A 17,017-nucleotide genomic window follows, 5' to 3' on the forward strand; every position below is an offset into this window, starting at 1 on the left:
TAAGAGGGCAGGAGGAGGCAGAGAAGATGAAAGGGTTATAAAGGATGGTGGTGCGGAAAAAACTCAGCTGAGGCCCTAGGGTTAGCTGATAGGGTCTGACTGAGTTTGGGGTAGACTGAACTGGGGCCCAGGGTTAGCCAGTCATTCAGGGTTTAAGTACGAGGGACACTGGACTAAGTCCAGGAGAGTCAATATTTAGGGTGGTACTAGAGGGCTAGAGAGAAGTAGATGGATTCAATAGGTATTTAGGGGGTTATGTTTTTATTGTAACAGGGATGTTCCCCTTCTGTCCCTCTTAACCCTCTGAATAGGGTCATGAGAGCTCTCTTCCCTCTCCATGAACTGTGGTCCCCAGAAAACCTGAAAGCAGTGAAAGGTGTGCTATGCATGATGGCTGAATGATTTTGGGATGTCTCAAGGTGATTGAGAGGGCAAGATGATAGTCCTGCTTAATGACAGGACAATTCTAGCAGGCAAAGAAATGATTCCACTGACAAAATGGGCAGCCATCAAGGCCCTGCTGTTCTTGGCCTATAGCACTAGAGTGACACATTCCTTGACACACAGACGATGCTCTGAAGTGCAGTTCTGCTCCTATTTACTGAACTCAGAACTCTGGGTCAGCAAAGAATGGCAGCCAGACAGGAGTTGCGAGCCTCCATTCCCAGTCTCCTCCAGGTTCCCACCCACTTCCTCTTTAAGTTCTCACTTGTAAATGCCCTCCTTCTTCTTTCCTTCCCAGTAGGGCTAAAGAGCTCCTGAACCAGTAGCCAGCAAGGCTAGTGGTTCCAGACTGGAGCAGGGAAAATACATAATGAACATGTCATGTCTTGTGTTGCCAGGAAATAGGGAAATGCTCAAAAAGGGATGTGGACATAACAAGAGGACACAGGAGTCAACAGGAAGATGTGGGGCAAGTGTTGCAGAGAAAGCCATGTGAAATAAAACTGGACCTATGATTTATGTTCATAGCTCTCAGATACGGTGTGATGAAAATAGAAAAAAAATTAGTAAAAGGAAGTTCTACTGAAAAGCTACCAAGTTTGAAAGTCACACTTCAGCCATGCATCATAATGAAGAAGCTCATTAGGAAGTACGCCCATATTGTATAAAGAGAAAACTTGGAATTTAATTTGGCAGTTTTTATCAGTAATGCTTGAAGTTACAAATAATAAATGAAAAACCATAAAAAAATCATTACTCTTGCAAGTTGTTTGAAGTGTCTATAAAATTCACATTTAAAAATGGCAAAGACTACACATAATCCTTCAAGCCAGAAAGATATTTTGTCTCAGGCTGCCCACAAGATCATAAAAGAAGCCAGAAGCAAAATGTGAAGATCTCATCCAAGAACTCTGCAATTGTCTTTGAAGATGCTTCCCACTGCCAGAGGGAGTCAGTTTACTTTCTTAAAGGTCAGCTGTGACCTCAAAAAACTAACGTACAAATCGTTTGGACTTATTACCTTCAATGAGTTTAATATTTTCTTCTATGCTATCAGTGTGTTAATTTCCACACAAAAGGCTAGGCACTAAAGATGAAGTGGCGGGCCTCCCTGGTGGTGCAGGGGGTAAAGTCGCAACCTGTGAGGCTGTCCACAGCCGCTGCAGCACGAGTGTGATCCCCGGCCAGGGAGCTACCCACATGGTGCAGCAGACCTCTCCTGGCTCGCCCGCCGCTCCCCTCAGCAGCGTATTTCAGTCAAACTGTTCTGTTTCCAGCTCTGTCTCTGGTGAGTCCTCTCATCCCCCGCACCTCTGGCCTGTACCCCAGTTCTTGTATGCATAGATAGCTAAATCTTAAAAAAAAAAAAAATTAAGTGGCAACGAACTAAGAGGGCAGGTTCTGAAATAGTATTGTCAGCGTTCAAATTCTTCACCTGCTACTTATTAGCTATGTGATCTTGGGCAAATTATACAACCACTGTGGGCCTGTATTTCTTCATATGTAAAATTGGGATGATTTAAAAAAAAAAAAACCCACCTGGAAGGGGTGGTCAAAAGGTTTCAAAAGTGCTCAGCACTTCCACTGCTCATGCAGTAATTCAATAAATGTTAGCTATTCATAATAGGGTAGTTTTTGTTTTTATTGCTTAGCCTAGAAATATATAAGCTTTGGGCCTCCCCTGGTGGTGCAGCGGTTGAGAGCTGGGCTGCGAAGCTGCCCACAGCCTCTGCAGCACCGGTTCGATCCCCAGCTGCCGGCGAGGGTCCCACATGGTGCGACAGACCTCTCCTGCTGCCCGCTGCTCCCCTCAGCAGTGTACTTCGGTCCTTCTGCCTGCTCTGCTCCCCGCTCTGGCTCTGGCAAATTTTCTCACCCTCCTCCGCTTCTGACTGTACCCAGTGCTTGTATAAATAAATTAATAAATCTTTAAATATATATATATATATATATATATATATATATATATATAGGGGCCTCCCCGGTGGCGCAGAGGTTGAGCGCTGGGTTGCGAAGCTGCCCGCAGCCTCTACAGTGCCGGTTCGATACCCAGCTACTCCCCGGCCACCAGAGGAGGGTCCCACACGCCCGCTGCTCCCCTCAGCAGTGTACTTTGGTCCTTCTGCCTGCTCTGCTCCCCGCTCTGGCTCTGGTGAATTCTCTCACCCTCCCACGCTTCTGACTGTACCCAGTGCTTGAATAAATAAATAAATAAATCTTAAATATATATATATATATATATATATATATATATATATATAAGCTTTGCCTCTAATTCTAGGTAATTCAGGTATAATTCTCAAAATTTTTTTTTTAACTTTTCATCATTTATGTAAGAAGTACTTACTAAGGTTGCTACTTCATACCTTACTCAAACATAGAAGGAATCAAAAGTTTTGGTTTAAAATGTTTCTTCCAACTCCCAGAAAACAAAAGGTTTTGTTGCTTTTAAATCAACACAGTATTATCTACACAAAGAAGCTAACAGTTCATGTCTGAAAACAAACTGTGAGATGCAGATGAAACTGTGATCAAAACAATTTAACAAAATTGCAAGAGAAAGTCAAGTTATGTCAACATAGTAAAATGTAATAAAGTATGCCACGTGATATTTAGTGCCTCTGAAGTAAGAATTTCGCTAACTCCCCTAACCCATTCTACCAGATAATCATTATTTGCTGTACTTGGTAAAGATTACAATTAAACTAGCTTCTAAAACTTAACAGACAAGGAAAAGGTAACCAACAGAACTCTACACTGACTTAATCTGTAAAGAAATGATATGTATTCATAGTTTCTTTTGAAGAGACAGCCTTGGGGTTGGGGAAGTAAATATTGTTTAAAAATCAACAATGATGTAAAAAATTTAAAAAATAATATAAAAAAGAGAGACAGCCTTTATTTTAAGGATTTTTACACTGAAGAATCCAAAAAGTGGTTAAGTTTTTTGGAATTTATTACCTATATTCACTGGAAATAATCTGAACAAGCAGGAAAATACAGTTAATACAACTCAAACACTACTAAAATAATTCCAGGACATAAGGTTTATCCAACATAACAATACCTCATAGATGCTGTCATTGTTATGAAAATTGACTGCTTCTTACTTTTTGAAACACACAGTAGTATAACTAACAATATTCAATAACTTCTGTTCTTTCCTGAATATATAAAAATTAAAATACCAATTAAAAAACTAATATATCTTCTCTTTAAATGTTTCTTTAAATATTTTCATTCAATAGTGGTGTAGCTTAAAAGAGTTTTCATTCACAAGTCAAACAACAATCCACCCAAAGGAAACTGATAGTCTACAGTGTAACATTACTCACATAGTGCAAATAAAGAGTTGAGGAATGCAGCAAGGACATTTCTAAAACATGTAACAGATAAAATTTTTAGAAGATACATGCAATAATGCAATAAGTTCTACTAAGCAGCTGGCCACAGAACTAGAACGTTTGATAATTTCACTGGTGACTTCAATGGAATTCCAGATGTTTCCGAACTCAACTTGAACTCTCATCTTAGGCTTTGTATTTGGCTTTTCCAGTTTCACTAATGACACAGACGTGCTATTAAAAAAATCCAGACATTCACATTAGAAAAGTGTATTCTGAAATGAAAGGCAAGAGCAGTATTTTGCATATCTTACACAAATAGTATTATGCTGCAGGGTTTTATTAAAAGAGGTTTGTGCAATCTTAATCTTCCTCACCCATGTTCATAACCTCATCCTTGGGACTCCTGCTCCAGAATAGGAAGCAGGCATTTGAAGGACAGTGAATTAAAAGACTTCCACTAGTTCATTCATTTCTTACATCTGACCATATCTATCATCTGAAATAATAAAGGGATGGTTATTGTATATTAAAGCTGTTCAACTGTTTCAGCCAGCAAGAAGTGTCACCCTAGCCTGGCCAAATTCCAGCTCTAAGGATGTTTGCACTTGACTACAGCTTTATGTGACTAATGGGAACCATCAGTCTGTTCAAATTATGAGGTGCTGGAAAGAAAAAACAATTCTTCTCTTTCGTAAATTTTTATATGGGTTCTGAAAAATGAGAGTGAGAAAAAGAAACATTACTTACATTCAAATCCCTGAAGTATTCATTATAGTCAAGGGCATATCCTACAACAAACCTGTCTGGTATTTCAAATCCAACAACTAAAAAGAATCAAAATACATCATTTAGATATAGAAAACATCACTTTCAAATATAGTATTTGCAAATGTGCCTTTTCTCCAAATAGTCTCTGAACTAACTAAACCATTTCATATAAAACTTGTTTGTGTTTGGTTAAATGATTGACACAAAGTAATTCACTTACAGTCTGGTCTATATCCAACACTTCGAGGGGTCCTTTTCACCAGCAAGCTGTTAATTTCAAAATGTGACATGTGACATATGGAGACATTACAGGGCATTGCAAAAGAGAACATTAATGTTCTGCAACATGGTTTCATCTGCATTTTTAACACACCCAAAGAAAGTAGGAAACAGAGAGCTAAATCACTGGACAGGGGCAGCAGTGAATTCACACTACAGATGAGGCCCTTGGTTGATCTCTACCTAAACACAATGGACTGTTCTAAGAACTGCACACTGATTACCAACCCACCATCAAAAGGCAGACATAATCAGGAGGATAAATGGGTGGGGAGAGCCAAGTGAGCAAAGATGAAAAGATAAGTGCTTTTAGTCCCAAATCCCTGGAAATAAACTCCCTAAGCCACAAAGGGTGAACATCCCCTTTTAAGACTTTTCAGATGTAGCTTACAAAAAGGAAATCTGGGTTAAAAAATAACTAGCATGCTAAATAAAGGAGCTAGTATTTATTTTTGAGAGCAAAAGTTGAGGGAAGATGAGTCAACAATAACAAAAACGAATTTTGCAGCCTAAATGCCTTCTGCTGAAATTTTTCAGCCATTTAAAAAAGCTACAGACAGTGCTTTGGAATGCCTTTACATGTGTTAAAGGCCGTCCCAATAAAACTTATGATTTCATTCCTTCCTAGATAAATATATTGAAAGAGCTGTAAAGTACCTGAAGTGATTCTCAATCTTAGCTGTACATCAGAATCACTTGGGAACTTTAAAAAACAAAAACAAAACTCAGATACCCAAGCCACACCCCTAACAATTACATCAGAATCGCTGGGGATGGGACACAGACAGGTTGTTTTGTTTCTTTAAATTCTCAGGTGATTTCAACGTGCAGTCAAAGTTGAGAACCACTGGCCTAAACTTTAGACTCCAAGGGCTCATCTAATCAAATCCCCTATGATTCTCTTTCATTAATTAGAGGTTACACTTAGACTCAATTTCCATTGAGAAAGAAAGAAACCACTCACAGCAAAAACCATTCCTCTGCCTGAGCTCACTCAGGAACACCAAAGAAAAGGAATGTCTAATCTCAGTGCAAACCTCACTAAAAGTTCAGGTGACTTAGCACCTCATATGCCCATAAATATGAATGCTTAATAAAGCTTCATCTGCTAAGGCAATATTCTAAATCATCTCTGAAGCAATTTCCATAATTTAGATGAGTAGTCACAGCAATGAAGATATACAAAGAGCCAATAAGCCAAGAAAAGATGCTCAAAATTACTGATGATCACAGTAATGCAAATCAAAACCATGTATCAAACCCACTAGGATGGCGTCAATAAAAATTTTTGAAAAACCACATAGGCAATGTGGACCAGGTTACCTGGGTCAAAACTCTCCTCTGTATAGAATAATAGCTCTGTGACTTTGGGCAATTCCCTATGCCTCAGTATCCTTATCTGTAAAGTAGGAATAATACTACTCCCGAGCTGTTGTGGGATGAAGCTATAATTAGGAATAAATACAGGTTGAACTACTAAAGCAAAAGCCAACCACAGGTAGGCCAGGAGGTGAAGCTGGCTTAGAAGAAAAGGATGCAGGCGGGGCCTCCCTTGTGGCATAGGGGTTGAGTCTCAATCCTATCACTGCTACAGGCTGAGTTTGATGCCCAGCCAGGGAGCTAACCCATATATGGCACAGCAGATCTCTCCTGACTTGCCTGCTTCTCCCCTTAGCAGTGTATTTCAGTAGATCGACCTGTTCTGCTCCCCACTCTGTCTCTGGTGAATACTCTCCCACCTGAAAATCTGGCCTACATCCCAATTCTTATATGAAGAAATAAATAAATAAATCTTAAAAAAAAGAAAGAAAGAAAGAAAGAAAAGGACACAGGCATTTTAAACTCTCTCTCTTTTTTTTTTTTTTGGTGGGACCCTCGCCGGCGGCCGGGAAACGAACGGGTGCTGCAGAGGCTGTGGGCAGCCTTGCAGCCCAGCGCTCAACCGCTGTGCCACCAGGGGAGGCCCCCTTTTAAACTTTTGATTCAGATATAAAACAAGATATAACAAACATTGCCTACCATCTTCAAACTCCTCTTTGAAATCTATGGTCTCACAATTTTAAGAAGGTCCCAAATCTTCTGCCATACTATCTGGGACAAGTTGATATCATCATTAACATGCTCAAAAACCAACTGTTAATATTATGCAAGGGATTTAGTAGCACAAGACAAAATTATTTGCAAAAGATGTCTACTGAGTCTTATTTGAGATTACAATACTTTTTAAAAAGAAAATATTTACCCTTACAAAAAAGCAACTGCTTAATTCTTTTTCAGATGAAGAATATATACTATGTCAAAATGTCATACGTACCTTGCAACCTTGACCATCTTTGGATTATGCTGCTTGACCAAGGAAAGCAAGGTTTGCATTGTTTTGCCAGTGTCAATTATATCCTTTCAAAAAAGAAAAAAAATATTTAAATGGTAAATAAAACCACCATAGCTTTAAATTCAGCCATTATATAAACACAAAATATCAAAACCCCACATAAACTGGAATAATGCTATTTTTCTCAGCAGTAATTCTCATCATAATTCACACTGAGATATTATGGAATTTAAATCATCTGGCTCTCAGTAATCAGGAATGTCAGTCCTCAGGACTACATGTTGTAGACACCAAAAGGTCAATGACAACAAATTTAAAAATATATGTGCAAGTATGGGCCTTCCCGGTGGCGCAGCGGTTGAACGCTGGGTTGCGAAGCTACCCGCAGCCTCTACAGCACTGGTTCGATCCCCGGCTGCTCCCCGGCCACCAGAGGAGGGTCCCACATGGCGCGCAGACCTCTCCTGCCACCCGCCGCTCCCCTCAGCAGTGTACTTCGGTCCTTCTGCCTGCTCTACTCCCCACTCTGGCTCTGGTGAATTCTCTCACCCTCCTGCGCTTCTGACTGTACCCAGTGCTTGTATAAATAAATAAATAAATCTTTAAAAATAAATAAATAAAAATATATGTGCAAGTATGGGCCTCCCCAGTGGCGCAGCGGTTGAGCGCTGGGTTGTGAAGCTGCCCGCAGCCTCTGCAGCGCTGGTTCGATCCCCGGCCACCAGGCGAGGGTCCCACATGGCGCGCAGACCTCTCCTGCTGCCTGCTGCTCCCCTCAGCAGTGTATTTCGTCAGTCTGCCTGCTCTGTTCCCCGCTCTGGCTCTGGTGAATTCTCTCACCCTTCCATGCTTCTGACTGTACCCAGTGCTTGTATAAATAAATAAATAAATAAATAAATCTTTAAAAAAATATATGTGCAAGTATATGCATATGTGTTTTATTAGATTTGTGATTCTACCCTACATTGTAAAAGGTGTTTTAGATTTTTTTCCCTTAAATTCAAGATTGGGATGCACATCCCTCAACTCTCCAAGGTTAACAGATTATACTTTGAGAAATAATGCTTTATATTAAAAGTATCCAAATTAATAAGGTTTTATAATATAAAATGATCTTACATGAAAGTGACTCTTGGCCAACTTAGTTAAAAATAGGAAACTATTCAAGTTCTTCAAAATTTTCTCTATAGATGGTATAAAGCAGTGCTTTACAAAGTAGGATCTATGAGTCATAAGAATCACTAGGGCTAAGACTTGTCAAAAATGCAGATTTCTGGGCTGTGGCAGGCAGAATTCTAATGGCCCCGAACACTCCTGCCCCTTGGTGTACAGACCCATTATTTGCTTCCCCATGAGTGTGAGATGGATCTGTGAAAATGGGTCAGACCGCCTCTTCCATGATTCACTGTTACACAAGATTCTCCTACGGGTGAAGTCAACCGACATGTGGGAGGGCCATGTGCTAGGACAGGAAGACAGCCGGTAGGTTCTGAGAGCAATCCCTGGCCAATAGACAAGAAAATGGGACCCTCTAGGGCCTCCCTGGTGGCGCAGGTAGTTGAGTGCAGGGCTGTGAAGCTGTCCGCAGCCTCTGCAGTGCCAGTTCAATCTCCGCCAGCCACACAGCAACCCACATTGCGTGGCAGACCTCTCCTGTCTCACCCGCTGCTCCACTCGACAGTGTATTTCAGTCAGTCTGCCTGTTCTGTTCCCCACTCTGTCTCTGGTGAATCCTCTCACCCTTCCGCACATCTGGCCTGTACCCCGATTCTTGTATAAATAAATAAATCTTTAAAAAAAAAAAAGAAGAAAATGGGACCCTCAGGCCTACAACTATAGGAACTAAATTCTGCCATCAACCAGAATGAACTTGGAAGAGGACTGGGAGTCACAGGTAAGCTAGATGTCACAGCCTTGATTCAGCTTGATTAGACCCCTGAGCTGCCGACTCAGCTAACCTGTACTCAGGCTCTTGACTCACAGAAACTGAGAAAATCAATATGCATTTTCTAGGTAGCAGTACCCAAGGGAAAATGAATCAAGCTGAAGTAGAATGAATGAATCATCTGCATTGGAAAAAAGCAACCAGTTCCTGAGTATGTTCATGAATATAAAGTCTCTGGGGAAAATGTCATTTATTTTTTAATCTTTAATCTGATGTTTCTAAAAAGACAACAGCAAAAATGAGTTGGGGAATTACTGCTGCTCTTAAGCCTTAAGCCATTTTACAGAAAAAAAAATAAGAACTTATTCTTTTGGTAAGAGTATAAAGCATACAACCACTCTGATAAGTAAATTGGCAATAACAGTAAAATTGAAAATGTACAAATTCTACAATGCACTTGGCCTATATCTGGAAGGAACTCACACACATGCATATATGAACACACAAAAGTGTGCTCTTAGAAGCTCTGTTGTAGTCGGAAAAACTGGAAGCAAATTCCCTATTTTGTAGAGAAAAATTGGTTGATTTGCACACTGAAATGGTATGTTACATTTTAAGGCAAACTTAATATATCTCAAGATGAATAACCTCAAAACTAATTTTGAGTGAAAACAAGTTACAAGAAAGAATACGTATACTGCAGCAGTACATACATTTTAAATAACAAAATACATTTTACATTGGCGATAAATATATGTATATTATATATATATATATATACACACACACACACACACAAAAACACACACAACAGAAGTATAAAGACATGCATGGGAACTATTATACATATATATGGAAATAACATTAATGTCAGCTGTCATACTTCTGGTAAAGAATGGAGCTTTCGCTATACTACGATGTTTAATTTTCTTAAAGAACACTCTGAGAAGCAAATGACAAAAATATTTATGGTTTGTGGTGGGTACATGGCTGTTAGGCATATTCTTTCCTGCTTTCAAAATGTTTCATAATTAAAGAGTGAAAGCAAAAGGCCCAAGTGAATTGAGGAGGCAAGAAGTAGTAAGAAAGGCTTTGTGGAGTTGGCTATTGAGCTGGATATGAAAGGATTCAAATATGAGATAAAGGAGGGGGGAAAAGCACAGCAAGTGCAAAAAAAATATAGAGGAAACAGCAGAAACAACCTAAGTGCCTGTAACTGGTGAACAGCTAAAATGTGGTCTACCCATACAATGAACTATTATTCAGCAGTACAACATGGAAGAACCCTGAAAACACTGAGCTAAGTGAAAGAGCAAGTCACAAAAGCCATTTACATTGTATGATTCTGTTCATACAAAATTCCAGAATAGGTCAATCTTACGGATATCAAGTAGACTGGCAGGTGTTAAAAGGCTGGGGGAAGGGAGAATGGGGAGTGGGCTATGAAGATGTCCTTCAATGAACTGTGGATATGCTGTGAATAGAAATCACTGAACTGTGTAATGTAAATGGGTAATGGTATATGTGAATTATATCTAAAAAAATTGTTATTTAAAAAAAGGAAACAAAAAGCAAAAAAACCATGGGCAGAAAATTGGGGGTACAGGCTCTGGGAAGAGTACAAAGTATAGAGATCATGAAAGGAAGCTGCTGAAGAATGAGGTTGGTAAGGTTATGATGGGGCCACACTGAAAAACTCAGACTAAAGAATGAGGGAAATAACATCTCAGCAAGAGGCATGATCAGAGCTGTGCTTTAGAAATTTATAGTCTTCCATATAGCTACATAAAGCTGTAAGATTTGAAAAGGGTGGCTACAGACAAAAAATAAATAGAGGTATATAGAGGCTGCCAGACAATAAGTGATCAGGGGGGAAAAAGCATGGACGAGGGAGGGACAGGAAGTTTGGGGGCGGGGGAAGGGACAAGAGATTTTACATAGGGTGGTCAAGGAAGACCCTAATGAGAAGGTGATTATAAGTGAAGACCTCAAGAGTAAATAAATCAAGGGTTCTTACACCTGAGTATGCATCAGCATCATGCAGATTGTTAAAGTGTATCTTGCTGTTCTTGGAGAGATTTTGATTCAATAGGTCATTTACATTTCTTACAAGTTCCGGGCTGATTTTGGCCTAGAGATCACACTTTGAGAACCAGTAAGGAAAAGGAAGTGAAGTTTTGAATCTTCACTCCACTTACTAGATGCCAATCTTGGGAAAACTGCTTAGCCTCTGCTTATTTCCTTAACACTTAGAATGGTGCCTGGCACAAAGTGAATGCTCAAAAACCTGGCTGCTATTACATGTAAAATACTGTAGGATATAATAGCAAATAGAAAATAGAATATAAACAATAAATATTGTGTAAAACACAACTTAGTACAACATGTTTTAAAAGAAAAAAAATTCAAGCCCAAAAGAGAAGGGTAAAAAATATACCAAAATTTTTCTATCACCAGTACACATAAATTAGTATGTATTTTTCACACAAAAAAAACACAATTTCACTCCTACATAACATAAATCCACCATTAAAGAAGATGGACAGGAATTTGTTTCCCTGGCTTACCTTTATGACTGTGCATACTAAGTTAGAAAATCATAAACACTATATTAAAAGTAGGTATAACTTACCTCAACAATCAAGACATTCTAGGAGAAAAAGAGAAACAAAAATCAGTACAGTGACAGTGTTTCCAATTATAAATCAAATCATATTCTAAGGAATTACCCAAACTCTTGTTTTAGGGTACTTCACTATATCAAACTTTGATTTAAACAAGTGAGTCATCTGTTAGGATTTAGAACTCATTAATATGAAATTCTAGCAATGGAATTTTTAAAAATGAAGTTTGGGGCCTCCCTGGTGATGCAAGGGGTTAAGACGCAACCTATGAAGCAATTCACAGCCACTCAATACGGGTACAATCTCCAGCCAGGGAGCAAACCCACATGGTGCAGCAGACCTCTCCTGGCTCGCCCACTGCTCCCCTCGGCAGTGTGTTTCGGTCGATCTGCCTGTTCTGTTCGCCGCTCTGTCTCTGGTGGATCCTCCCACCTCCCGCGCCTCTGGCCAGTACCCCAGTTCTTGTATGCATACATAAATAAATCTTTAAAAAAATTCTCTATACATTCTCTATACAGTCATTTAACAATTAATATTCATTACTTAAGGAGACATCTACTCTTGGGTAAGTCATCAAATTTCTCTGGGTCTCAGTGTCAAACAAGTAACTTCAACTACTATGTCTTCCAACCCCAACATTCTAAGAACTGTAATTTGTACAGTAATTCCACTATTATGCATTCAACTTACTATATGGAATCCAATTCAAAGCCTATTTTCTCATTAAGTTGAAACTAATTTGTGTTTTCTGGATATGTTCACATTCTTGGACTAAACTAAAGAAATATAACCAATGCTTCCTCACCCAATTTCTACTTCTCGGAATTCTATACTTGGAAGAAATCTTAGAGAAAATAAAGTCTAACAATTACTTCCAAAATAAAGCAGTGTCCTAGCTGTTGTTATGCTAGTTACTGGAATGAGGTAGCATTTCACATATTGGTTATAATCACTGGCACAAGAAGATTCATGCTTACTGATTATTTGTAGTTCTCATTTCTCTGTCACATCCCTATAAGCATCAGAATTTCATTGTTCTACATATTCTTCTAAGTCAGTGATTACTAAGGTAGAGCACACAAGATTGATTCATTTGGTTGTAAGAAAGAAATACCAGAACATGCTTAGTGAACCAGCCACTATAGACAACTATAGCCTACTAGAAGCCTATTGTGCAAGCAGGAAAAAAAAATACTTTTTATTCAAAATGGAGCTCAAGAAAATAAAAGACACCAAAAAAAAAAAAATGGGCCAATCCAAAGGTATACAGCAAATGAGTAATATGTCTCTTAATTTTATGAGGCCCCATTCAATTCTAATTAAACTGAAAATATATTAATACATTGAAAAGTCATGTTAACTGTTCAAATGAATGCCAGTAGCATGCAAGGAGTACAAGATTAGAGTTAGACCTTTCTTGATTCAAACTCTGGCTCTGATACCTAACTGCATGAACTTGATTTTTTACTTCCTTATTTACAGAAAATGGATAATATCTTCTTTATAGGGCATTAACCTCAGGAGGATTAACTGAGATAATATAGTAATACAGTATAGTAGGAGATATTTAAGAAGTCAGTTTTAATATATCAGAAGAATAATATTCAAAAATCTTTTTTCTTATAGTTTAAGTTTTTGTTTTTTATGTATTATTTTATTGAAGTACTGTTGGTTTATATCCTTGTTAATATTTTGAAAGTAGAGGATTTCCCCCCCTCGATGTAGTCATCACAGCACACCCACCAACAAAGTACCCATACTCCTACACCATAGTCCTTCTTCTCTATTAACTTCAATCAACTGTCTACATTGGAAGAATTCTGATATATTTTAAAAACTCTGCAAGATTTCTTAAATTTCTTAAAATAAAAGCATGCTTGAATATATTGAGTATTCTAACTGCAAGAAACTATTGTAAGAGTTCTACATGCAAATTATTTCACTTAATCCTTTTAACTCTCAGTGGCTGCCATTATCATCTCCACCTTTACATAAGGGAGAGAGAGGGGTTAAATAACCTACTGAAAGCCACACAATTAGGAAGCACTCAGTGAGCCAGATTTTGAACCAAAGCTGACAGGCTCCAGAACCCACACTTTTAGCCATTGCTTCTCTACCTTTTAAGAAACTATGAGTCTAGGGCCTCCCTGGTAGTGCAAGGGGTTAAGCACCGCACTATGAAGCAATTCGCAGCTTCTGCAGCATGGCAGCAAGAGTTTGATCCCCGGCCAGCCTGGGAGAAACCCACGTGGTGAGGCAGACCTCTCCTGTCTCGCTTGCTGCTCCCTAAGCAGTGTATTTCAGTTGATCTTCCTGTTCTGTTTCCCACTCTGTCTCTGGTGGATCCTCCTCCACCCCCCCCCCCCATCTCTGGCCTGTGCCCCAGCTCTTGTATGCATAAATAAATAAATCTTTAAAAAAAATAAAATATGAGTTTATTTTTTTAACTGTTCGGAAGGATCCCAAATTAGATCCCCACAGAGGCAGACAGCAGTACATGACAATATGAACATTTAAGCTTAAGGTTGGATTCTGCTGCTTCTTTGTTATATGACCTAGGGAACCATATATAAACTAGATTGCTTCCAAGGGTCAAATAACACCAATTTAAGTGCACAGGTAACTATGAAAACTACCCTTTAGTGATTGATTGAAAGTACAATGTTACTAATAGACCCTTAACATGTTGATATATGTGCCCTTTTCTTCCTCTTCAAGATACACACCTTTCCAGTTAAAGTTGAAAGATCATCTCCACCAATTACTTTTATGTCCCCTGTTGACTGGTCATTCTAGTGAAAAAAAGAAAAGAAAGATATAAATATGTATATCCTTATATGTACCACACCTCATATTATCAAAGGGAACTAGAATATTTAAGAAGTTAGCTAACTAATGTCATAGAATTATGATATTCTAAATGATACAAATTATAAGAATTATGTTTCTAGAAATGAACAACTAGTAACTTTCAACTAAAGATTAGTGAAAATTAAAAAGTCCTAATCAGCCACTACTGACTTTATGCTTTAAGGAAAAATAGGGTGCACCCTTTTCAAGTGTGTAGTATCATAGCAGTGACCCATCTTCACGCATGGTCATTTCTGAACCATGAGGGAAGTTATTAGCATGACAGGTATCAGGTTCTGGTCCTGGAGTCAAGCAAGCTGCAGGGTTTGATCTTTATCACCATCAACCCCAAGGACATTTCTCTCAAAAGTCTAGTTCAGGTCCAAGTCATCTTCAACTTAGTCTTAGGAAATCAGGTCTAATCAGTAGTCCTTTAAGGCGTACTTCTTAGGTTCCCAGTTTTCTGCTATGACCAGAATCCAGTAGAAACCCTTATAGGAATTTGAAAGGTAAATAATTTATAACCAGTGTAACTGGTGGTTATAATGATCATAATTTGGCTGTGCTGGATTCAAGACAGAAAATCAGGGTGAAAGAGCAGATGAATGGAAGAGCTTACATTTGCCCTACCAGAGAGCAAACCCTACCATAAAGCTACAGCAATTACAACACTGCTGCACCAGCATAGTAGACAAAGAGATCAAGGAACACAACACAGTTCAGAAATAGACTCAGAAATATAGGAGGATTTAGTATATGATAAAGATGGTATTTGAAGTCAGTAGGGAAAAGATGAATTATTCAATAAATGGTGTTTGATAAACTAGTTATCCATTTGGGGAAAAAATAAAGTATGACCCCTACCTCACAGCATATACACAAATAAATTCCAGATGAATTAAAATCTAAATGTAAAAAATAAAGCCATAAGCAGACTGGAAAAAAATGTAGAATATTTTCACATCCTTAAAAAGGGTAAAAACCTAGGCATGACATGAACCCAAACTGAAAGAAAAGAGCTGCAGCAAATAATCCTATTATACACTGGGAACCAACAAAAAGAACCCGATAGGAAAATGGTGAATTGATACAAATAGGCAATTCACAGACATAACATAAAATATCTAAGAAACAAATACTAAAACAATGTGATTCTACTGTTCACCCATGCATGCTGGCAAAATATAAGCCTAATGATATAAGTTGGCAAAAGTACAGGAAAATAAGCACTTGCTGATGAGAGTATAAACTGGTGCAACCTCTTTTGGAAATGATACAGCAGTATCTATTAACATTAAAATATTCATGTCATTTGCCCCAGTAATCTCACCTCCAAGAATTAGTGCTATGAAAAGACTCACAAGAATGCAGAGGTACATACAATGATGTTCACTCTATCAATTGTTTATAGCAAAGTGGAGATAACTAACCTATATTTTAACAGGGAACTACTTAAATTTAAGTTCATCCATACACTGAAAAACTTACTATGCACCTATTAAAAGAATCTAATAATCTATGCATGCTGACATAAACAATGCCAATTAAAAACACCAAGTAACAGGGACCTCCCCGGTGGCGCAGCGGTTGAATGCTGGGCTGCGAAGCTGTCCGCAGCCTCTGTGGCGCCTGCGAGGGTCCCACACAGTGCGCAGACCTCTCCTGCCACGCCCGCTGCTCCCCTCAGCAGTGTACTTCGGTCCTTCTACCTGCTCTGCTCCCTGCTCTGGCTCTGGTGAATTCTCTCACCCTCCCACGCTTCTGACTGTACCCAGTGCTTGTATAAATAAATAAATAAATCTTAAAAAAAAAAACAAAAAAAAAAAAAACAAAAAACAATCACCAAGTGCTGCCTATGAATAATGTGCTGCCTATGAAACTGCTTTTGTTCATTGTTTTTAAAGTTTATAATAGCAATTACTGCTGAGCATTGAGAACGGTGAAAAATACTTTTATATACTGCTGTTTTTGTTATATATGAAATAACACTGTATGCAGTTTTATTTTTGAAAAACACAAATGATCCAAAATCATTCAGTATTGCAAACTAAATGTAAGATGTAAGTATGACTTCTGATAGCAAAAACCCTTGCATGTTAGTTCTCATCTTAAGAAAATTACAAACACCCTTTAATTTTAATTAACTTAAAATTCTGAGTTTCCATACAGAATTGATTAGTATCAAAAAAATATACAAAACCTGAAGCTTTAGATCAGTGAATTACAGCAAATGATTTACACTGTAAATGAAGTTAAATAGTGACATCTTCTGTAGAAATTTGGTATTACAGGTCAACACCAATTGAAACTTTTTTACAGAGGAAAAAGAAGTGAGGAGAAAAGGTCTGAGAACTACAGTGTAAGCCATCATGGGGAAAAAACCCTTATGATTCAAAGGCTACGGGTTAACAGAGGAACAGACATGAGAACTCCCAGCATGCAAAACACTGAAGCTCCAAGTTCCATATTTCTGTTCACCCCAAGTTTT

General features: G+C 38.5%; 1 protein-coding gene across 1 annotated transcript in view; it reads right to left on the reverse strand.

Annotated features, from left to right (window-relative positions):
- Nucleotides 1-2,809: 2,809 nt before the first annotated feature.
- HPRT1 (hypoxanthine phosphoribosyltransferase 1) overlaps nucleotides 2,810-17,017 on the reverse strand; it is a 29,485-nt gene continuing 15,277 nt past the window's right edge. The window contains exons 4-9 of the mRNA XM_037511914.2: nucleotides 14,406-14,471; nucleotides 11,688-11,705; nucleotides 7,153-7,235; nucleotides 4,780-4,826; nucleotides 4,539-4,615; nucleotides 2,810-4,022 (exon numbers count right to left, since the gene is read on the reverse strand). Of these exons, the coding sequence (XP_037367811.1) occupies nucleotides 3,975-4,022; nucleotides 4,539-4,615; nucleotides 4,780-4,826; nucleotides 7,153-7,235; nucleotides 11,688-11,705; nucleotides 14,406-14,471 (339 nt within the window). The 3' untranslated portion in view covers nucleotides 2,810-3,974. The remainder of the gene's footprint in view (nucleotides 4,023-4,538; nucleotides 4,616-4,779; nucleotides 4,827-7,152; nucleotides 7,236-11,687; nucleotides 11,706-14,405; nucleotides 14,472-17,017) is intronic.

This window comes from Talpa occidentalis, unplaced genomic scaffold (assembly GCF_014898055.3).
Source record: "Talpa occidentalis isolate TD23 unplaced genomic scaffold, MPIMG_talOcc4v2.1 talOcc4.15, whole genome shotgun sequence".
NCBI lineage: Eukaryota > Metazoa > Chordata > Mammalia > Eulipotyphla > Talpidae > Talpa > Talpa occidentalis.